General features: G+C 40.6%; 2 protein-coding genes and 1 long non-coding RNA gene across 3 annotated transcripts in view; 2 read left to right on the top strand and 1 right to left on the bottom strand.

The window, feature by feature from the left end:
- Positions 1 to 15,374, top strand: part of LOC134790896 (uncharacterized) — a 56,103-nt gene extending 40,729 nt beyond the window's left edge. Inside the window, exon 2 of the mRNA XM_063761882.1 lies at positions 14,759 to 15,374. The gene's annotated coding sequence lies outside the window, so the exon portion shown is untranslated. The remainder of the gene's footprint in view (positions 1 to 14,758) is intronic.
- On the bottom strand, positions 4,391 to 17,169 carry LOC134790897 (uncharacterized). Its single transcript, XM_063761883.1, has 3 exons — positions 16,975 to 17,169; positions 13,761 to 13,837; positions 4,391 to 4,890 (listed from the first exon to the last, which is right to left on the bottom strand). Exons 1-3 carry the CDS (start codon positions 17,063 to 17,065, stop codon positions 4,693 to 4,695), a joined length of 366 nt encoding a protein of 121 aa, XP_063617953.1. The 5' UTR covers positions 17,066 to 17,169; the 3' UTR covers positions 4,391 to 4,692.
- Positions 17,170 to 19,382: 2,213 nt separating this feature from the next.
- LOC134791035 (uncharacterized) lies at positions 19,383 to 22,906 on the top strand. Its single transcript, XR_010144233.1, has 2 exons — positions 19,383 to 19,619; positions 22,666 to 22,906. It is a non-coding gene; the product is annotated as an uncharacterized LOC134791035 (long non-coding RNA).
- The last annotated feature ends 611 nt before the right edge of the window (positions 22,907 to 23,517 follow it).

Here is a 23,517-nt window from a genome sequence, read left to right as displayed (position 1 = left end):
ACTCAGGTTTGGTGCAACATAGGCCCACGCTGTTTTGGTTATCCGACTCGTCGTGATGAGCACTTGGGAGAGCAGTACCCAACATAGAGCTGATGCTGAACCCTGGCTGTACCTAGTGGAACTCAGGTTTGGTGCAACATAGGCCCACGCTGTTTTGGTCATCCGACGCGTCTTGATGAGCACTTGGGAGAGCAGTACCCAAGATAGAGCTGATACTGAACCCTGCCTGTACCTAGTGGAACTCAGGTTTGGTGCAACATACACACGCGCTGTTTTGGTCATCCGACGCGTATTGATGAGCACTTGGGAGAGCAGTACCCAAGATATATAGAGCTAATTCTGAACACTGGATGTACCTAGTGGAACTCAGGTTTGGTGCAACATAGGCCCTCGCTGTTTTGGTCATCCGACGCGTCTTGATGAGCACTTGAGAGAGCAGTACCCAAGATAGAGCTGACGCTGAACCCTGGATGTACCTATTGAAACTCCGGTTTGGTGCAACATAGGCACACTTTGATTTGGTTAACCGACTTGTCGTCATGTGCCTATGTTGTAGAGTTCCACTAGGTGGGTCAATCAACTTTTATGTAACCGCCTTTAAAAAAAGGAGGTTCTCAGTTTGATCCGTATGTTTGTATGTATGTATGTTTATTCGTGATTATCTCGCGTTTGGCTGAACCGATTTTGATGCGGTTTTCAGAAAAGTGTTACATTCTGGAGAATGTTTTAGTGTACAGTACATGGATGGTTTGAAAAACCAATTGGACTCGGTAGGTGGCGATGCTATCAGTATACCTACCAACAAATTTAAGTTGCTGAAACCGATTTAGATAAAATAGTGCGAGTGGGAGTCGGACTCGGACTGGGACTGGAAGTGGGAGCGGAAGCAATATCGCCGTTTTGTCGACTAAATAGTGTTTAGTTTTAAGTTTATAAAATACATATGTATGTTAGTCTGTAAGGTATTTGTAATATGGGCCTTGTTGCCTGAATTAAATTTCTAAATAAATAAATAAATAAATATACATACAAATCGTTTAGCACCGAAACGTCATATTATGTTTTGTCGCGATTATCATCGAGTTAGACCATCACCAACATTAGTAGGTAGTTACTAGCCCAAAACTAAATGGAGAAGATAACAAACTAGTATTTTAGCCCAAAACCTAAAATAAATGAAGCACCTATCACTAAAAAGTAAAAAATAAAAAAATAGAAATAAAAAGAATATTTTTTTTTATAATAAACAAAAAGAAAACTAAAACACTAAATTACACTAAAGCTAAATGAAGAGCCTAACAAACTAGTATTTTAGCCCAAAACCTAAAATAAATGAAGTACAGTCACCTGCAATAATATGTTACTCTGTGAAGGCCGCAAAAATATCTGACACGAACTTATTCGTAGAACCATAAGAGCGTGTCATATATTTTTGCGGCCTTCGAAGAGTAACATATTATTGCAGGTGACTGTACCTATCACTAAAAAGTAAAAAATAAAAAAGAATAATAAAATTAAAATAAATAAAAATAAAACCAAAATAAAATAACTTAATATAATTTCTTTTTTAAAAAAAGGGAACCGCCTTCAAAAAACCAACCCACTGAAAAGCACAAAATATTTTTTATATGGCACCCCTATACGTGTCCAGTCCCTATCCCGTCGTAAAGCAAATTTCTGCCAAAAAGTAATTAATACCTAATAATAAGAAAATTAATAATCATCCGGGTAATTACTTAGTTTTTGAAGGCGGTGCCAAACCAACAAAAACATTAATTGCTGCCAATCAGAAAAAAATACGTGTATGTAGTACCTACAAGAACTAAATTAATGAGTAAACTAAGTATGTGCAACGTTCTTTGTTGTCTAACATATCGGTTCTCTAAAATTTTGGTTTGGCACCGACTTTAAAACTAAGTAATTACCCGGATGATTATTAATTTTCTTTCCCATCACGGAACAATGGTGTTCCGGACCTTTGGGAGGCGTGCGCGGAGCCGAAGCCAACACGTAGAGGCCCTTTTGACACTTTAATGAAATGTAAGGAGTACACCGAGCGGAGGCTGCCCTTGCCCGTGTCATGGGACGCACGCAGAGGCAGCACCCGCCAGGGTGTAAGGACTATTGAGAGTTGATGGAATCTAAAATGAACTAGGTTATTGGGTGAAAGCGATGGACTAAGAACTGAGCTATGGGGTAAAAAACCGGACGCCTGCCTAATAAAACGGTATGCAATTTTATTTCCGGCAGACGGTGACTCGCCCTCACAAGATGGGCCCCCACAAAAAGCGACATCTAGGATGGCTCAAGGGCAACACCGGTGTGAGCGGCTCAGGGGTGTCGAGAGGTGTGCGCCGCTTTCTACCCAGTGGCTGTTAACAGCCACTGTGCCAACTCGCGTCTTATGCATATTTCACTTCCACCCCTGGAGCTTATAGCTCTAACGAATCCACTCTGGCCGGCCGGCTAAGGCAAGCCAGAGGCAGAGAATCCTGAATCCATTAATTTTCTTATTATTAGGTATGGTAATGGAAGTGTTTGTCGAAAATCTCCTGAGAGTATGAAGGCTTCGAATAGTCCACAATGTTCTAGAATATTCCAAACCATTTGAATGTGTTCTGGAAAACTCCACAATGATCTGGGATCCAGGATTCTAGGCTATTTACGAATATTTTATAACATTCCAGAATATTCCAGAATGTTCTCGAACATTCGAACCTCACAACTGTCTTGCTTTAAATATATACCCCTACCAATAGGTAGCCCCAACCCTATAAAAAAGGCTTCGAATGGTCCAGAATATTCTACATTTGAAAGTGTTCCGGAATGTTCTACAATTATCTAGAATGTTCTCGAATATACGACAACATTCCAGAATGTTCTGTAGCTCCACCCATACAAAAAAGGCTTCGATTGGACCACAATGTTTCAGAATATTCCACAACATTCGAGAGGGTTCTGAAATGTTGTAGAATGATCTCGAATACTCTCGAAAGCTCTGGACTGTTCTAGAAATGTCTAGAGGGTGAAATTATCTTCGAATCCTCTCGAATATTCTGGAATGTTTCACAATGATCTAGAATGTTCTCGAATATTCGACAACATTCCAGAATGTTCTGAAACGCTGTGGAATTATCTCGAATACTCTCGAATGGTCTGGACTGTTATAGAAATGTCTAGCCTCCGAGATCCGAGACGGCTTCGAATATTCCAGAATATTCCACAACATTCGAAAGTATTCTGGAATGTTCCACGATGATTTAGAATATGCTCGAATATTCGACAACATTCCGGAATATTCAGAAATGCTGTGGAATGCTCTCGAATACTCTAAAATGGTCTGGACTGTTCCAGAAATGTCTAGCCTCCGAGGCGGCTTCGAATGTTTCAGAATATTCCAAGACATTCGAAAGTGTTCTAGAATGAACTATATGAGGAAATGGATATTCCGATGTAATATTATCTACTTCTTTTGTTACTTATGCTTTTTTTTTTGACATTTAGATTTTATTCTAGAAATTCTAGACTAGTATTTTTTTATACAATCTTTTTAATGTTTGACGATCCTTTTGTGAAATTCTTTAGTGTTAAATTTGATATGTATAATAATCCAATTTTATTATGGAATAATATTAACATCAATAAATTGCTCTGATAATTAGATTAAGATTGATTACGATTCATAAGAGCTTGTTGCTAGGCCTACATGAATAAAGTATATTTTGATTGATTGATTGATTGATTGATTGAATGTTCACTTTGATCTAGAATGTTCTCGAATATTCGCCAACATTCCAGAATAATCTGATATGCTGTGGAATGCTCTCGAATACTCTCAAATGGTCTGGACTATTCCAGAAATGTCTAGCCTCCGAGACGGCATCGAATGTTCCAGAATATTCCACAACATTCGAAAGAGTTCTGGAATGTTAACAATGCTCTAGAATGTTCTCGAATATTCGCCAACAATCCAGAATGTTCAGATATGCTGTGGAATGCTCTCGAATACTCTCGAATGTTCTGGACTGTTCTAGAAATATCTAGCCTCCGACACCCGAGACACTTCATCAGGTACACATTTATGTAGGTGTATATTTCACGATCTATTCTGAACTTTCTTTTATTAAGTTAAGGTTCAAAATTCAAAAACCAAAACAACTGCTCAGAGGGCGAAACTTTCAGCCCTTATATCTTCAAAAGCACACCCTTCAGGTAAAAACGGAAAACTTCTTCATGGACGGCAGATAGAGGGCTACCACCCCATACAGCTTCCTTGATCGTATATCGGGACTCATTTCTGAGTTTTAGTGGCACGCACATTGTACACTTTCTTTTATTATATATATTGATTAGAAAAACCAAGGTATGATCTTCAATGAAACAAATCGAATGCAATACAATCTTTATTTAAAACATGAACGTTAAATATTATTTATTGTGCACTATACACAAAATAAAACTAACAATTTAGAAACAATTAAACGTTAAATCAAATATTATAACAAAATAAACATTTGTGAAATTTAGACGAAGAATCACAGCAGTAAACAAACAGCTAGTGCACGTTGCATTAACACAAACACAATAAAACAAAATAATTCATAAGTGAACATAAGTAGTATCCGTTTGTCAATAGCTACATTATTAAATCATAATTCAAAACGTGTGTTGAGTGTTCAAAACGTGAACGTATTAAATTTTATAATCAGGACAGTACTGGGTGATGTGACAGTCGCATCCCGCGGGATCCTGACAGTGAACATCGAAGGGTGACAAATTGGGAGGGTAAGCTGGTCCCACGATTTCGGGTGGAATATAATAGGAGTATGGGCTGGAGTTGCAACACACTATCTTTTCACCGACGGGCTTCCTATATGGCCCGCAAGCTTCCTGGAACATTAAATCAATATTTTGAAAACATATTACGATAATAATCCACTCGAATTATAATTCCGCTTATTTTTGTTACAGATATAATAAACATCACTATGTTATTAATTAATATACGAATACGAATATCAATAAATTATAAATAAATATATAAATTAGTGTCCGACCGAAACATGTTTTTTTGCCGAAACCGAAACCGAAGGCGGCCTAGAACAGGCCGAAACTGAAACCGAAGGCGGCCTAGAACTGGCCGAAACTGAAACCGAAGGCGGCCTAGAACTGGCCGAAACTGAAACCGAAGGCGGCCTAGAACTGGCCGAAACTGAAATCGATGGCGGCCTAGAACTGGCCGAAACTGAAACCGAAGGCGGCCTAGAACTGGCCGAAACTGAAACCAAAGGCGGCCTAGAACTGGCCGAATCTGAAACTTTTGTAGCCTTGTTAAAATCGTTGAGCTCTTATAGCTCTACAAATAAGATCGTATCAGGTATTTTTGTAGCCTTCGAAGAGTAACATATTATTGCAGGTGACTGTACCATTTTGTAAGTTACGGCCTGGTCGAAAGATTCGGCCGTTTTTTGACCGGAAACGAAACTACGGCCGAAACATAATTATTGGCCGAAACTGGCCGAGACCGAAACCGAATCTTCGGTCGGACACTAATATAAATGCGTGTGTCCTGACTGACTGATTCATCAACGCAGAGCCAAAACTACAAAAGATAGAATATTGGCATTTGCACACCAGGCCCCAATTTCACCACGGTGACAGGTGCGACAATTGTAAAATCACTGTTGCTGACGTCACAGGCATCCATGGGCTACGGTTACTACTTACCATCGGGCGGGCCGTATTCCTGTTTGCCACCAACATTGTATTATTTAAAAAAAACTTTATTAAGTATATCGGAAAAAAATTCACAGATTTCGTGCCTCACACGACTATCGAGCACATTGGAAATGAATCTACGGAATTCGAAAAAATATTGTCGCTGAGCGACGAGAAAGTCTGGATAAGGAAAAAGTTACAAAATAAAACTACAACGTTGAATGATAATTATTTTATTCTTAGACTGACACAAGTATCCTGCGGGCTCAGCACGGTTCCATTTTTATCGACTATCACTATGCGCGTCCCTTTCGCACTTACATACTTGTTAGAACGTGACAGGCATGGTGACAAGGGATAAAAACGCGACCGTGCTAAGCCGCCTGGACATAACGCATGTGAACAAACAAATTGCAAAATTTCCACACGCGTATCCAAGTTTGAATAATTGTCGCCGTGGCGCATAAGTATAGGTACATATTTCATTTTTCGATGAATAAGCAGGATATATTAATGTTCAAACTACAAGAAAATTATTACACGGCAAATCCGTAGTCAACTCGAGAAGTGGTGATCGGCAGCGGCCCATTTGCTGCAAGATATGAAATTTTCTTGACAGCAGTTTGACGCGACGAGAGATGACCATAACAGCGTTTGTCTATGTTGCACCAAACCTGAGTTCCAATAGGTACTACCAGGGTTCAGCATCAGCTATCTTGGGTAATGCTCATCATGACGAATCGGGTGTCCAAAACAGCGTGTGCCTATGTTGCACCAAACCTGAGTTCCGCTAGGTACAACCAGGGTTTAGCATCAGCTCTATCTTGGGTACTACTCTCCTAAGTGCTCATCAAGACGAGTCGGATGACCAAAACAGCGTGTGCCTATGTTGCAACAAACCTGAGTTCCTTTAGGTACAGCCAGGGTTCAGCATCAGCTCTATCTTGGGTACTACTCTCCTAAGTGCTCATCGAGACGAGTCCGATGACCAAAACAGCGTGTGTTTATGTTGTATTAAACCCGAGCTCCACTAGGTACTGCCAGGGTTCAGCATCAGCTATCTGCTAGCAGCCGCCAGCAACATGCTGAGGTGAGACCATTTCGTGGCACTTTTTCTTTTTTATGTTTCTCTGTATAAGTTTTTATTTTGTGTTCTCCCTCTCCCTCTCCCTCTCCCTCTCCCTCTCCCTCTCCCTCTCCCTCTCCCTCTCCCTCTCCCTCTCCCTCTCCCTCTCCCTCTCCCTCTCCCTCTCCCTCTCCCTCTCCCTCTCCCTCTCCCTCTCCCTCTCCCTCTCCCTCTCCCTCTCCCTCTCCCTCTCCCTCTCCCTCTCCCTCTCCCTCTCCCTCTCCCTCTCCCTCTCCCTCTCCCTCTCCCTCTCCCTCTCCCTCTCCCTCTCCCTCTCCCTCTCCCTCTCCCTCTCCCTCTCCCTCTCCCTCTCCCTCTCCCTCTCCCTCTCCCTCTCCCTCTCCCTCTCCCTCTCCCTCTCCCTCTCCCTCTCCCTCTCCCTCTCCCTCTCCCTCTCCCTCTCCCTCTCCCTCTCCCTCTCCCTCTCCCTCTCCCTCTCCCTCTCCCTCTCCCTCTCCCTCTCCCTCTCCCTCTCCCTCTCCCTCTCCCTCTCCCTCTCCCTCTCCCTCTCCCTCTCCCTCTCCCTCTCCCTCTCCCTCTCCCTCTCCCTCTCCCTCTCCCTCTCCCTCTCCCTCTCCCTCTCCCTCTCCCTCTCCCTCTCCCTCTCCCTCTCCCTCTCCCTCTCCCTCTCCCTCTCCCTCTCCCTCTCCCTCTCCCTCTCCCTCTCCCTCTCCCTCTCCCTCTCCCTCTCCCTCTCCCTCTCCCTCTCCCTCTCCCTCTCCCTCTCCCTCTCCCTCTCCCTCTCCCTCTCCCTCTCCCTCTCCCTCTCCCTCTCCCTCTCCCTCTCCCTCTCCCTCTCCCTCTCCCTCTCCCTCTCCCTCTCCCTCTCCCTCTCCCTCTCCCTCTCCCTCTCCCTCTCCCTCTCCCTCTCCCTCTCCCTCTCCCTCTCCCTCTCCCTCTCCCTCTCCCTCTCCCTCTCCCTCTCCCTCTCCCTCTCCCACCCTCTACCTCTACCTCTACCTCTGCCTCTACCTCTACCTCTGCCTCTACCTCTGCCTCTACCTCTGCCTCTACCTCTGCCTCTATCTCTATTTCCACCACCACAAGAATGCATAGATTGTCGAATAGTGCGTTATCTACGCCCGTCTCAAACAGGATAGATAGAGTTAGACCAAGAAAAATCTGCAGCGATTTTGAAAGCCCACGCAGTGCAAGTGTTATTCTGCCGTCATAATCCCGATAATTCACAACAAACACCGATAACAACGAACTCTGCGAAACATGAAGTCATAAATGTCCTGTGAAAAATGTCGTTCTGACTTTTTGACTATTTTAAGGTTAGGCTACAGGGCAAACCCTTAACCCGATCGTCTTTGTTTTAGGCTCAAATTGTAGCTGACTAAATTGTCCAGAGCCGTTTTTCTCAAATTTTTGATATCATTCTTCGTTTCCAAATTATCGAGCACCAAAATCAAAAATTCGGAAAAAATTGAATTTTATTTTCACTATTTCGACCATAACTTTTTTTGTTTTTGACTTTCTCGAATAATTATTTTTGCACCTTACAGCTCTCGTGATTATGCGTCTTTTGAGCCTATTTTTTAATATCATATCTTCACAACTTTCCGAGATATAAGGGGATCGCACTTTTTCGTGAAATCGGACCGTATACTGGAGCGAACGAAAAGACATTTCCAATGTCAAAACAGATATTTCTTTTGCGAAGTTTCTGACAATTGTCAACGTTTAGAAGAATTGTAGGTAATTATTGACAGGTAATGAGTTATATGTCGGAATTTCGTGACAATTGTAGTGTTTCTTGTGACAATTGTCATAAACTTAGCAAAAGAAATATCAGTTTTTTTTCGATATAATAAAGTTTTTTTTAATAAAACAATGATGGTGGCAAACAGGAATACGGCCCGCCCGATGGTAAGCGGTAACCGTAGCCCATGGATGCCTGTGACGTCAGCAACAGTGATGTTTTACAATTGTCGCACCTGTCACCGTGGTGAAATTGGAGCCAGGTTGCATTAATAAAGTGTTCAGTCACCTGCAATAATATGTTACCTAACTCTACGAAGGCCGCAAAAATATGTGACGCGCTCCTATGGCGCTCAAAATAACATCGTGTCAGATGTTTTTGCGGCCTTTGTTGTCTAACATGCAATTGCAGGTAAGGTACAAGAGATAAGAAGCGATTTTGAGAAATTCAACCCAAGTAGGTGAGAATAGGGGTTGAAAGTTTGTATGCAGATCAATTTTTTTTAAGAGCGTATTTTGAATCTTTGTATTAAAGCATATTATTAGAATACCTATACAAGAAAAATAGCGGTGACCTCGGGTCCGGCGCATATTTAGTCCAGCATATTATATTTCGCTGGCCGTTTAAAGGGGCAACGCCAGTCATGTAGCGTTTTAGGCACATTTACTCGGATATATATCGACCCTAGTATATAGTAGGTAACCTTCATTTTTAGATTTAGTTTTTAATTTTGTAAATTTCTGTAATATTACTTTTTATACTTATTATATACATTTATACCTTAACCTGGTAGAAAAAAAAGTGTTTATTTTTTAAAAATCATGTGGTAAAAGGGTTAAAAAGGTGTTGAAAGTTTGAGTCTATTACAATTGCTTTGTAACTTTTTAGAAAAGCTTATTATGGTTGTTTACCACATACTGTGGGATAAACTAGCCAAATCGGGAATACCTAATGAATGCATAGTTTTGTTAAAATATTGGTATAACAATCAGGTCAATCAGGTGAGATGGGATGGGGTGTATTCAGACGAATACAAACTACTATGTGGGGTTAGGCAGGGAGGGTTAACATCTCCAACCTTGTTTAACCTTTATGTTAACGAGCTTATTGGGAGGCTCAGCAATGAGCGTGTCGGATGCTATATTTGGGAAACTTGTGTTAACAATATAAGTTACGCGGACGACATGGCGTTGCTGAGCCCCTCAGTAGGTGCGTTAAAAAAGTTGATTGCCATATGCGAGGGTTACGCTGATCAGCATGGTCTTAGGTACAATTCAATCAAAAGTGAAATACTAATTTTTAAGGCTCCAAAGTATAACTCAGAGCTAACTGTGCCTAAGATCGTGCTGGGTGGAGTGCCCCTAAAAGTCGTGGGCAGCTTCAGATATCTAGGGCATATGCTCACCGGAGATCTGAAAGACGATTTGGATTTGGAGCGTGAGAGGAGGGCTATGGCGGTAAGGGGCAATATGGTTGCCCGCAGATTTGCACGGTGTAACACACAAGTAAAGTTAACGCTCTTTAGGGCATATTGTCAAACTTTTTACACGTGCAGTCTGTGGGCAACATTTACGCAGAGGGCCTATAATACGCTGAGAGTTCAGTACAACAACGTCCTGAGGATGCTGTTGAAACTGCCGAACCACTGTAGTGCCTCTGGCATGTTTGCAGAGGCGCGAGTAGATGACTTTTACGCCATTAGGCGTAAAAGAATAGCGTCTCTGCTGAAGCGCGTGCGTAGCAGTGATAACAGCCTCCTGAGGACGTTGTCCGGACGTCTGGACTGCCGCCTCACAAAATACTGGGTAGAGGTGGTGATAGGCAGGGCTAAATAACCCATCTTGCCCCGTGTTCCTCTCTGCACGCTATGTATATGTTAAGGTAGTAAATAGTAAATAGTTATAAGTTTTATGTAAGTACTAACATAGGATGTAAGTTCTTCTGGTTAGCTAACAATAATATGGATCTGTATGGTCTGAAATAAACAAATTTTATTTTTTATTTATTTTATTTATTATGATTATTATATAAAGTAGCAATCCGAAGATTAATTGATACAACTGTTCTCCCAGAAGGAGGTTCCTGAGGAAGGTATTAGACTATGACACTATCATATAGAAGGTGGTTTGATAACCCCCAGAAAATTCCAACTTTTGGTCTACCGGATCGGGTCAGGAAAGTTTTTGACGGTCCGGTCAAACAGTAAGAGATAGGCGGGGGGTGCTCGACCAAATGTCATACAGGCGTATTCGGGAAACGAGATAATTGCAAGATTAGAGACGAAGTAGAGATTTTTGGGATCTACATTAGATATCGAATAGATGTGACTTGGATATCTAAGTCATAACTTGTGGAAATCGTTCAAGAGGACGTCCAGAATCGTGGAAACGTCAAATTTGACATATCTACCTTACAAATATCTTTAAATTATCCATATCGTAGCTTCTTGGTGTCTAATAGATATCTAATTCATTATCCGAATCGAGCCGATAGTAGAGGGAACCTGACAGTTTTTAACGCCACCATTTTTAGGATGTAGTGTATGCGACCTCCGGCCGCAGAGCTGTTTGGAATGGTTACGTCATTTTGAATGATATGTTATGTCAGTCAATAAATGGTGAATATCCTGGATGCATCTCGTCTACATTATGACCCTGATATATCCTATAAACTACATAGGGTTTCGTACCCAAAGTGTAAAAACGGGACCCTATTACTAAGACTCCACTTTCCGTCTGTCCGTCCGTTTGTCTGTCACCAGGCTGTATCTCCGGAACCGTGATAGCTAGGCAGTTGAAATTTTCACAGATGATGTATTTCTGTTGCCGCTATAACAACAAATAGGTACTAAAATCAGAAACTCCCATATAATAATCGTAATTTTTTGCCGTTTTTTTTTTCAAAATGGTGGATTCAAGAAGGCGGCCAATTTTCAAGTTTGTCCTAGCGCGCGGAAATTTTGGTCACGGAATCTCTAGATTCCTATGAAAAAAAAACTTTTGCAAAAATCAGAGATGGCGGAAAAATGGCCACTTTTATTTTATATGGGCGATTGTGCACTACAATGAATTTTACTGTCCGGCAGTCCGAGTTTTTACGGTCCGATGTGGCACGCCATTAAATGTATATAGTAGCTTGTGCACTAGACGTAATTTTACCGTCCGACATTTTAGTTTTCCCCATTCCGGACAGTGTTTTTCCAGTTCGAGATGACAGCTATGAAAAACGTGTTTATGCTTGTGCATTGCGTCTGGAATTAGTATTATTCATGACTTGGCCGGGCAGGGGCGGGCTAGGGGGGGGTGTGTGTTTCATGCCACTGCGCCGCACCTGCGAGTAAAAAGACGGACAAGTGCACAAGCCAATCATCGGTTTTTTTCATGCCACTGCGTCGCACCTGCGAGTAAAAAGACGGACAAGTGCTAAGCCAATCATCCGTTTTTTTTCATGCCATATCGGACCATGAAAACTCGGACTGCCGGACAGTAAAATTCATTGTAGTGCACAATCACCCTATGGGAACTTTTAAACGGTGCGAGATATATAGGTGACGGGTGCTCGACCAAATATCATAGAAGGGCGTCGAGACAAATTGAACTGCATCAGAAAACTTCGCCGACTTTTTTATCTTCTTTTTGAGTTGATCCGAGCGCGCTGAGATTTGGCATGCAGTGAGCTCAGGGGCCCAAAATTACTATGCCAAAAATGTTTTTTGGAAAAATTCAAGATGGCGGCGGACATGGACTAAGTCAAATTTTCAAGTAGGTTAAGCAAGTCCGAAGGGCGTGCTTTAGGCTGGGAGGCCGAAGGTTGGCCCCGGCGAAGGGCCGAAGGCCCGGAGCGTTTACCCCAAGTGTTCAAGTGTACCCTACCACCAGTAATTATGGCGGGCCGAAGGCCGAGCTGCGGGAATGACGAACAATGCAAAACCCAATATAAAATCTGTGTTAAGCGAGCCCAAAGGGCTGGAAAACCGAAGAGCCGGAGCCTTCATCTCGACTCTCAAGCGTACCACCCCCAGTAATTTAGAGCGAGGCCGAAGCCCGAGCTGCGTGACTGCAGTGCTTTCAAGCGTTCCACCATGTCAACTGTCTTGATAAGCGAAGCTGGGGCGCTGAAAGCCCGACGGCGAGGCTTACGAAGGCCGAGCACCGCATAGGGCCGAAGGCCCGAAACATCACCTGAGAGGGAGAAGTTGGAGCTTAAACACGTCCTATGGCCTTTGGCCTTCGGCTCAAGCTTTATACTTGTCTATGACACTTACTATTGGGTCGTGTTTAAGCTCTAACTTCCCTCTTAGTCTCCAAAGCAAAACCAACCCTTCCCCAAGTGTTTTAATAAGCGAAGCGGCTGAGCGTCGCTGAGCTTCGAAACCCAGCGAAGGCTGAAGGCCGAGCTCCGCGTAGGGCTGAAGGCCCGGAGCGTCACTTACGAGATCCCAAGCACTCCAGGCCGAAAGACAAGTTGCGGGAATGAAGTGCTCACATGCGGCTCTTTTCTTTCTAGCAAAAGTACAACTTCACTTTGGAAAACAAACTTCTACACAAAAACTGCAGCACCAACAACAACACATCAAAAACAGCACCAACAACAATACAAGGGCCCTCGGGCCCCGCTCACAATGCAAACAATTAGTAATATTATAAAAAGTATATTGTAAATCCAACGTTCTTGATTGAAAATTCAACCCCTAAGTTGGCGAAAAAGGTTTGAAAGTTTTTAACGAGTAAGAAAATTTATGTAAGATTTTAGTGAACTTGAAATGTTAAAAGACACAATAAGTATAATCGCATACATATGTGCTGCCGACTCAATTATAATGACTTCATTACGAAACACTGAAGCGTACTATCAAATTTGACCAATCACTTCTCAAATCAAGAAGACAAATTGAAACGATATAACAAAAGACATGAACGTGACCCTTTAAGTAGATAATTTTGTATACGTTTTTAGGTGCTCTAGTATAAAAATATAGTTGATTAACAGAAAAAATAATAAATGTACATTGTAGTGATATAGGTACTCGACTTGCTGAAAACACGGTGCTCTAATGAAAAGCTCGATTGCATCAAATTCTATATACCTATATACTTGACAAAATCGCTATGGTTTAACAATTCGAATGACCTGCTTTACTTTATTCCTTTCCGTACTTAGATATAAGCCGAGGATATAAGTGACAGTAAATTAATTATAAAGAGTTCTTACACCATAAATGGTCACTGTTGCTCCCGGGTAAGGCACATGTACAGAATTTATAGGTACAGGATGATTAGTTTGTTGACCTGTAAACAAACAGTAAAATAACATTTTTGAATCACTAATAACAAATTGTTTTAGAAATAATAATCCTGCATGCAGTTGCAATGCAAATTTGGTAACCTGAAAACAGATTGTAAACGGAAAAAAATCATTACCTATTCTATAAAACTATCCAAAAATATTGAAGCATAAAACAAAATACAAAAAAGGGCAGCCTCAACGAAGCTGCGTCCAACTTCGTAGGCAGGGGATTCGAACCCAGCCTTGTTCTGCAAGGACTTCCATTGCTGTTTATCACATATTCATAGTTATTTATTCCATAGCTCAAACATACCTATACATTCATGATACATTCTATGATTTTTATCTGGTAAAGTATATACCTATCAGATAAAAAAGATATCTTAATCCAAAACGCAAAACACTCTTGCGCACGGCTGCTTAAAGAAAATAATAAATTACTTAGTCCAATAAATATGTATATCAAATATTTTTTTTAATAAAAAGTATTTAGTTTTATGTTCACACATTTTTAAAGCTAATGGTAGTGATTTGAGTTACGATATTAATTATTCGCCGCAATAAAAAAACCTCTTAGCATGAGATATTGCACGCTCTTAAAAAACGGTTTTAGCTTAGTAACTGTTCATCAAACCAAAAATATTACCTAATTCCAAAGAAGAAGCACCAAAATTTTCCTTTAAGACTTTTAGGTTTTTAGGCAAGAGCGATAAATTCTTGGTTTGATGTTTTCAACCTACAGTCAAGAACCAAAGCTATTTCAAAGAAGAAGCACCCAAAATCTTCCTTTGAGACTTTTAAGTTTTTAGACAAGAGCGATAAATTCTTGGTTTGATGTTTTCAACCCACAGTCAAGAAACAAAGCTATTTCAAAGAAGAAGCAACAAAATTTTGCTTTGAGATTTTAGTTTATTTGCAAGAAGTTAATTTTAATTGTCAAATTGCCTGCTAGATGTCGCTGCAGCGTTTGTTGAAAATCCTAGTTCGCGGTGTTAAGATTTTTCCGAGAAACGTGACGTCTGGCCGGTACTAAATATTGTTAAGCTTTTAGAACAGTTTTACCTCTATTGAATTTATTACATTATTGTATAGTCAATAAGAGTGCTTTTTTTAGGGTCCCGTACCCAAAGGGTAAAAACGGGAACCTATTACTAAGACTCCGCTGTCCGTCCGTCCGTCCGTCCTTCTGTCACCAGGCTGTATCTCATGAACCGTAATAGCTAGGCAGTTCAAATTTTCACAGATGATTTATATCTGTTGCCGCTATAACAACAAATACTAAAAAGTACGTAACCCTCGGTGGGCGAGTCCGACTCGCACTTGTCCGGTTTTTTTAGTTTAGTTTCGAATTACAAACATTACAAACATCTTCAACGAATCACGAAAATCATGTTGGTTTAAGAAAATTTATTCTTTTTACAAGACATACTAAACTTTGCGTTAAGAAATTTCAGCTCTAGATATAAATAATATCATACCTATTTCACATCCAGTAACGTACTCTTGAACCAATGCTTTTTCTTATTACATAACAGGAAATTATAAAAAATACATTATATATTAAAAAATAAATACAATATTAATACCTTAAAACCTAAAGAGACTAAAACTAAAATACTACTAAATATGCTTTTTCTTGTTTTTATGGAGAAATAGAATTCTCAATTCAATTATGTGCCCGATTCGGATTTTGAAATTTCAAGATATTCACAAGAGACGACTCATACTAGATCCATTCTAGATACGTTATAGTTTAGTTATCAGCTAGTTCTCTTTTGCAGCGCAATTAAGATATCTATTAGATGTGAATTAGATCTCTAAGTCATATCCTGTGGAAATCGTTCAAGAATATCTCCAGAATCGCGCAAATGTCAAATTTGACAGGTTAGATCTTAAGCATATCGTTATCGTATCTTGGTGATGTCTAAAAGATGTCTATTTCAAAATCCGAATCGGGCCCACATTCACTGCCTACATTTTCGTAGCGATACCACCTACGCTCGTAGGCGATTCCAGCGTTTTCTCGCTTAGTAAAGAAAGCGACTACGAACAGAGATCTTGCTAAGCGGGTTTTCGGCACTATATACAGTATGTTAACTAACGAAAAACATTTACTCAACCCCGTTAATGTGTAGGCGACACTGAGCAACTTTTACTATGGCACCGACCCCGAAATCACGAAAAAAATGTGGTTGTTTCATACATTTGGCTGGTCTAGCGCTTAGCTTATATATTAGCTTTCGCGATTTCGGGGTTGGTGCCATAGTAAAAGTTGTTCAGTGTGACCCATTCTTTGACGGGCTTGAGTAAATGTTTTTCGTTAATTTACATACTGTATGTGTTAAAATATGTATAAATACGTACAAATGTGAAATACAAATAATTTGTATGATAATTATGTTGTTTTATTTCCTAAAAAAACCTAAACAATTAAATTATATGCACTTTATCTGAAGCAAGATTTATTTAAATGGGATATTTTATTTAATAATAACTGTCCCTAAAACATTTAAGGCATAATTAATAAAACAATTGTCTTACTGTGTCAGTTATCGATTGTCGATAAAATCATTTCTGGTCTCTCTCTTTTGACATTTGATTTTTTGTTATACCTACTCATGGAAGAATTTAGAGGAACTAAGAAAGGTTTATATTAATTACTAGATAGCACCTAACTTCAACTTCAACATTTATTCAGCAAATAGGCCACAAGGGCTCTTTTACACGTCAACATTGAATTTACACACAAGCAAAAATAATAGTATAATAGTATAGATAAGTATAGTAGTTTTAGGTATTTATTATTTTACATATTTTTTTTTTTTTTTTTTTTTGTACACTAACATAGATATAGGTAGTTAAATTATATTATATTTTGTACTAACACTATGGGTTCTATGCCTGAAATAAATAATTTCAATATCAATAATAAATAATTTAAATTTCAATTTCAATAATAATAGGTACATCAACAATTATAAAATACAACTAACTGTAACTACAAATTCCAACTAACGTATTACAATTCCTTAAAGATGTATATGGTCTCTTAATGTCGAATTATTAATGTTCCTTGATAATTATTAATGTTTAATATTATTTAATTTTTAGTACAGTATATACAGATACTCGTGCTCACCAACATATTTTGTCGTGCATTGTTGTTGCTGGGCGTCGGCGGCGGCGAGCAGCGCGGCGAGCGCGAGCAGCGAGCGAACGAGCGGCGACATGGCGGCGGCGGCGGCGGCGGCGTGGAGGGCGCGCTGGAGGGACTTGACTATCAACACCACAAGCAGACCGAAGCCTCGCTAATGGATGTTTCTATGCCGCCACTGTCCTCCTTTTATACCACGCGATACGCTTTTACCACTAACCGTAGCCAATCCTGAATACATAGAGATTTCTCGGTTATAGTAATTAAACACTACTTTATCAAATAATACAATAAGATACGTCCATGAATTAATCTGCATTAGAATTTAGATAACGATAATTTAAGTAAGTCACCTGACGGCAATACTTGATTAAAGATGAATTTAAGGCCTATACATAGGTATATGTTTACGGGTGAAATATTTGCATTTGTTATGGAAATTAAAACACAAAAGAATGGAGACTACACACGTATTATAAGGTGATTGGTTTAAATGAGAGCAAATACCGTTAAATGATCGGTACAGTAACTATTACATGGTGCGAGATTCTCGCACGTTTTGGGATGAGAAATCGTATGACATTATCGTATGAAATAATCGTCAGGCGATTATCGTATAAAAATGTTAACACGCATGCGAGAAATAAAAACTCGCCTACGATTATGTCATGCGATACTCGAACGGAGATTATCGCCAGGCGAAATAGTTTACACGGGGAGCTGCATTCTAGGGAGATATTTGCATACGATTTCTCGACTCGTCTAAACTGGTTATCGTATGACATTTTTTCACATACGTGTGAGTATCGCACGAATCGGTGCGAACCGATTTTCATACGAGTTTTACCTGTCAAGTTACGTGATTACGTGTCTAATCTTTTCACTATGCTGTCAATGTTCTTAATGAATATTTCATGTTTTACACATTATTTTTAATTTTAATATATTTTAAGTTGCATTTACGAGTATTTTAATATTGGCTCTTGGCTGAAATAACGTGACGTTACTTTTAAGAAAAAATAAGTTGCCGGGAAACAACATATAAGTATTCCTACACGGTGTTCCTGTGATACGAGTATCTGATATCTTACTATACTCTGAGGGGTGAATACATATATGTAGGTCATGCAAAAGAACTTTTACCTACTCCATGGTAGGTAGGTAGGTTGTCATAAATTTCGAAGTCATAATACGTCAATGTTTTCTATGGAAAAAGCAGATTTATTTTTCGCGATTTCGGGGTTAGCTCCACACTCCACAGTAAAAGCTGTTCAGTTCTGACCTACATAATTCACCCTTAGAGTACTTAAGGTCAAACATCACAAAAGACACTGTATGAAAAGAAAAATATTGTTGTGCGTTTTGGCTATTAATAAAACATTTAAAATGTCCCAAAACACGCATAAAATTGAGACTCCAACAAACATGAACTCGAAAATCTCGAAATACGATTCTCGCATTAAAATTTTGTTTACACGGAGACATCCAATCAGCAAAGGCGAGGCGATTATCGCTCCTTTTAGTACGATATCGTATGTTTAGTTTACATGATACTATATTTTTTCTCGTGCTACAATAATCGTGCGTTCGAGGCGAGAAACTCGCACCATGGGCCTTTAGAGTTTCGCTTTGGTTAATCGACTTAAGCTCACTGAACGAAAAGAATGCCACGGTTTTCTTTAACCGTGAAAATTCAATAAGGACTTTGTTTAAATAGTCAACCTTAGAATAAATTTAAAAGTGAAAAAATTACTGTCTTGGGTGAGACATGAACTCACGGCCTCTGGATCGATACTCCAGCGCCTGCCCTCTGAGCCACCAAGGCCCCATCCATAGCCAGCAAATCTTTCCACCATATTATGGGTCAAGGGGACCCTAGCTGACTCACAGCACTCAAGCACATCAAATGGTTACGCGATATAGGTATATGTAAAAAGCGTTACAATTGCAAATTCCATAGTCAGCAAAACTAACCGTAACTGGTGAATTTCCAATATAACTTGAATTAAAAAGTGTAACACGCTTACGGTGGATGTTGCTAGGGTCCCCTTGGCCCATGCCCTTCCGCATTACGTGAAACAAATGATCATATATTTTCACAACCTAATTAATAGTTACTGTACCTAATTATCTAATGAAGGCAACTTAATACTAAACTCGACCTTTGAAAAATTGAAAATTGAAAATTATATATTTAGGTAAAGGTTTCGTTTTAACAATACAGTTAATGGAGTCTCCTAGTAAGTATAATATACCTGTGACAGGAGACACCGCTCTTCCTTTGAAGTTATACCTTTTCAAATTAGTATTTAAAATTTTATACGGTAACCTGTTTAAGAAACTTTAAAATCGAACAATTTGATCAATATAAATGATTGGCTCCGGCAGTTAGTTAAAGCGTATCGCATACTATAAAACAACGGCAGCAGTCACAGAACAGAGATCCATCTATTGACAAGACTTTAGTCGGCTACTGGCGTTGAAAGTCTAGTCTCTCCAGCGCACCCTCCCCGCCGCCGCCGCCGCCGCCATGTCGCCGCTCGCCCGCTCGCTGCTCGCGCTCGCCGCGCTGCTCGCCGCCGCCGACGCCGACGCACAAGAAGGCTACGATTGCGTCACAAAAACAATTGGTAAAAGCAAAGTTTAATAATTTAGTCTTTTTCATTTATTCAGGTAAGAGGAATGAAATATAAACAGAAACAAGTCCATCCATAGTTGTGATCAGCAGCGCACGCTTCGTCAAGTGGACACAAAAGTAAATCAGCTACATGCTTCGTTACAAATAATGGGATTCGCAACAGGCTTTGTCAAACTTAAGTGGGTACTAATTTAAACTAGGCTATGGTGCTGACCCCTGACCGTAGCCGGCCCAAACGTCCCCATGACACTGGCAGCGTTACCCCGTTGAATTGCTAAGATTTGTTGGACAAAGTACAATCCAGCCTCCACCGCAACTGGTATAAAATGATACATTGGTTCCGAGGCAGAGTATTTCGTAAGCGTCCCCTATGCGAGGCACCGACCCTTCTGCTAAGGAACCAATGTAAGACCATCTGGCTCTATACCATCAGAAGGGCACTATCTTTTATTTTATTTAAAATTTTACAGATAAAATACAATATTTGGTACCTTAATCTAATGTTTCGCCAAACTGTGAGACAGTTTGTTGGCGGTGCGCTCTAAAATAATCTTAAGCTAAATAGGTACACTGGGAGTTTCCATACAACTCTTTTTTACGGTTCCGTACCCAAAGGGTAAAAACGGGACCCTATTACTAAGACTCCGCTATCCGTTCGTCTGTCTGTCTGTCTGTTTGTATGTCTGTCTGTCTGTCTGTTATCAGGCTGTAACTGTAACATGACCTGTGATAGCTAGACAATTTAAATTTTCACAGATAATGTATTTCTGTTGCCGCTATAACCACAAATACTATAAACAAAATATTTAAGTGGGGCTCCCATACAAGTATGTAACATCATTCTATTGCCGTTTTTTGCGTAATGGTACGAAACTCTTCGTGCGCGATACGCAGGAATCGCATTTGGCCGTTTTTTTTTAAAAACGAAATGTTCATGGTTTTATGAAATAGCAGGTTATAATAATGAAGATTTTTCTAGTTAATTTTAGAGGCTGTTAGTTAGTTTTCCTTCAAAATGCGATATTTGGTACAGTACAGTAGAACTGCTAATGAAGACCATGAAATTATGGAATCCTACTGATTTATAATTTATTATTTATTTGTCAAAAGTTATTTATTATGAATCAATTCACAGGTAGAGTAACTTCCAAGACACAACAAACTTTTCAATTTGATGCATTTTGGGGAGAATCGGAATGGCCAATACCAGTAACATTTTCATTATTTTTCGTATACCTACTTACAGAAAATAAGAGTCCTTTATCGTATTTTCACGAAAACGCACGAATGTGTTAAGATAGGTATTTCAGTCAGTCTCAGTAAAAAAATTCACAGATTTCGTGCCTCACACGACTATCGAGCACATTGGAAATTAATCTACGGAATTCGAAAACATATTGTCGCTGAGCGACGAGAAAGTCTAGATCAGGAAAAAGTTACAAAATAAAACTACAACGTTGAATGATAATTATTTTATTCTTAAATTAACACAAGTATCCTGGACATAACGCATGTGAACAAACAAATTGCAAAATTTCCACACGCGTATCGAAGTTTGAATAATTGTCGCCGTGGCGCATAAGTATAGGTACATATTTCATTTTTCGATTAATAAGCAGGATATATTAATGTTCAAAGTACAAGAAAATTATTACACGGCAAATCCGTAGTCAACTCGAGAAGTGGTAGCCACATCGCCGTTATCGTCACTCGAGTCTTGATCGGCAGCGGCCCATTTGCTGCAAGATATTAAATTTTCTTGACAGCAGTTTGACGCGACGAGAGATGACCATAACAGCGTTTGTCTATGTTGCACCAAACCTGAGTTCCAATAGGTACTACCAGGGTTCAGCATCAGCTATCTTGGGTAATGCTGTCCTCTCCCTCTCCCTCTCCCTCTCCCTCTCCCTCTCCCTCTCCCTCTCCCTCTCCCTCTCCCTCTCCCTCTCCCTCTCCCTCTCCCTCTCCCTCTCCCTCTCCCTCTCCCTCTCCCTCTCCCTCTCCCTCTCCCTCTCCCTCTCCCTCTCCCTCTCCCTCTCCCTCTCCCTCTCCCTCTCCCTCTCCCTCTCCCTCTCCCTCTCCCTCTCCCTCTCCCTCTCCCTCTCCCTCTCCCTCTCCCTCTCCCTCTCCCTCTCCCTCTCCCTCTCCCTCTCCCTCTCCCTCTCCCTCTCCCTCTCCCTCTCCCTCTCCCTCTCCCTCTCCCTCTCCCTCTCCCTCTCCCTCTCCCTCTCCCTCTCCCTCTCCCTCTCCCTCTCCCTCTCCCTCTCCCTCTCCCTCTCCCTCTCCCTCTCCCTCTCCCTCTCCCTCTCCCTCTCCCTCTCCCTCTCCCTCTCCCTCTCCCTCTCCCTCTCCCTCTCCCTCTCCCTCTCCCTCTCCCTCTCCCTCTCCCTCTCCCTCTCCCTCTCCCTCTCCCTCTCCCTATGAAGCCGGAATAGGGGTCGGAAAGATTCTCCACTTTGTGAGTGCAGTCACTGTCAGGAAGAAATGAAATGAAATGAAATGAAAATGAAATGAAATGAAATGAATGGAAGAGCAGACCACTGATCGTATATTCCGACGCTGTCCCTTCACTTGTATTCCAGCTGAAGATTTGGACTCACTGCCGTATTCGATCTTCAAGATATTCACAAGAGACGACACGTACTAGATCCATTCTAGATACGTTATAGTTTAGATATCAACTACTTCTCTTTTGCAGCGCAATTCGGACAACCAATGTCACTTTTACGTTAGACAGAGTAAGATATCTATTAGATGTGAATTAGATATCTATGTCATATCCTGTGGAAATCGTTCAAGAGTATCTCCAGAATCGCGCAAATGTCAAATTTGACAGGTTAGATCTTAAACATATCGTTATCGTATCTTGGTGATGTCTAATAGATGTATATTTCATAATCCGAATCGGGCCCTCAGTCACGCCTGAGTTGGTTGCCTGGCTTAGCGACCTCAAAGCTATACTCTGATTGTCCTTCTTTGAGCATGCCATACGATTAAATAAGTAATTTTCCTACAATATTTTATAATTGTTGTTTCAGGACCCTTGCCGCGAAAAAATATTGTTTCTCGTTGGTTTAAAGATAAAGCTGTGCAACCAAAACCCGCACCGACACCCGCCCGTAATTATTGACGAGCAACCGATGTACCTTCGATTCGAGTGTTATGAAAACAGTGGTCTGTGTCGGTGGCGGTATCTTGTACTGTGACAATGGAATTACATCCTCTACTGAGTTATCTTCGTAAGCATCTTAAATCTTAATATAACAAACGTGCAATGGCTATGAGTTTTCATTTGACTAAAATATAACATATTCATTTTAATACGAATTCTATGAAAATGTCTTCAACTTTCAGAAATTACTGGCAGAATAACTGTAGGAATTAATAAGAAGACTTTATTTTGTTTTTCTAAATATTGCGTACAGCTTGCGTGCTTGGCTCACTCAAAGCCTATGATGTTACGTCCTATACTGTATACCCTATCTTTCGCAAATAAATGACTTAAAGACTGTACACGATGAAACCCGGCCAATGCATGACCTGGTATATCTTTTTATCGAATGCACATATTCAAGCAGTTCTTTTATTTTAATAATATCTGTTATTATTGTAATTTATAATAAGAATACAAAAATATTACAATGTATGGGCTGCTGTGAGTTTTCGCCGAACATATTCCATCATATCTTAAATATGTTCGCGGAGGCGCGCGTGGACAGCTTCTCTGCCATGATGCGCAAGCGCGCCGCCTCGCTGATCAGCATCAGGATGATGAATACCGGGCACAACACCTCGGCTCCCCGGGGTCTCTCCCAGAAGTCGTCGGCAACGTCAACGCAGCAACGTGGTCTGCTAGGCTTCTTGGTATAGTTGGGTTGGCAGGAATAGTG

This window comes from Cydia splendana, chromosome 5, assembly GCF_910591565.1.
Source record: "Cydia splendana chromosome 5, ilCydSple1.2, whole genome shotgun sequence".
NCBI classification, from domain to species: domain Eukaryota; kingdom Metazoa; phylum Arthropoda; class Insecta; order Lepidoptera; family Tortricidae; genus Cydia; species Cydia splendana.
Note: the sequence above shows the minus strand (reverse complement) of the source record. Positions and strands in the feature narration are given on the sequence as shown.

Coding starts and splice junctions, on each gene's coding strand:
- LOC134790897 (XM_063761883.1), bottom strand. CDS start 17,065: ATGTCGCCGCTCGTTCGCTCGCTGCTCGCGCTCGCCGCGCTGCTCGCC. Junction 13,838..16,974: donor ATGCACGACAAAATATGTTG/GTGAGCACGAGT, acceptor GTTTGTTTACAG/GTCAACAAACTAATCATCCT. Junction 4,891..13,760: donor CAACAGTGACCATTTATGGT/GTAAGAACTCTT, acceptor TTAATGTTCCAG/GAAGCTTGCGGGCCATATAG.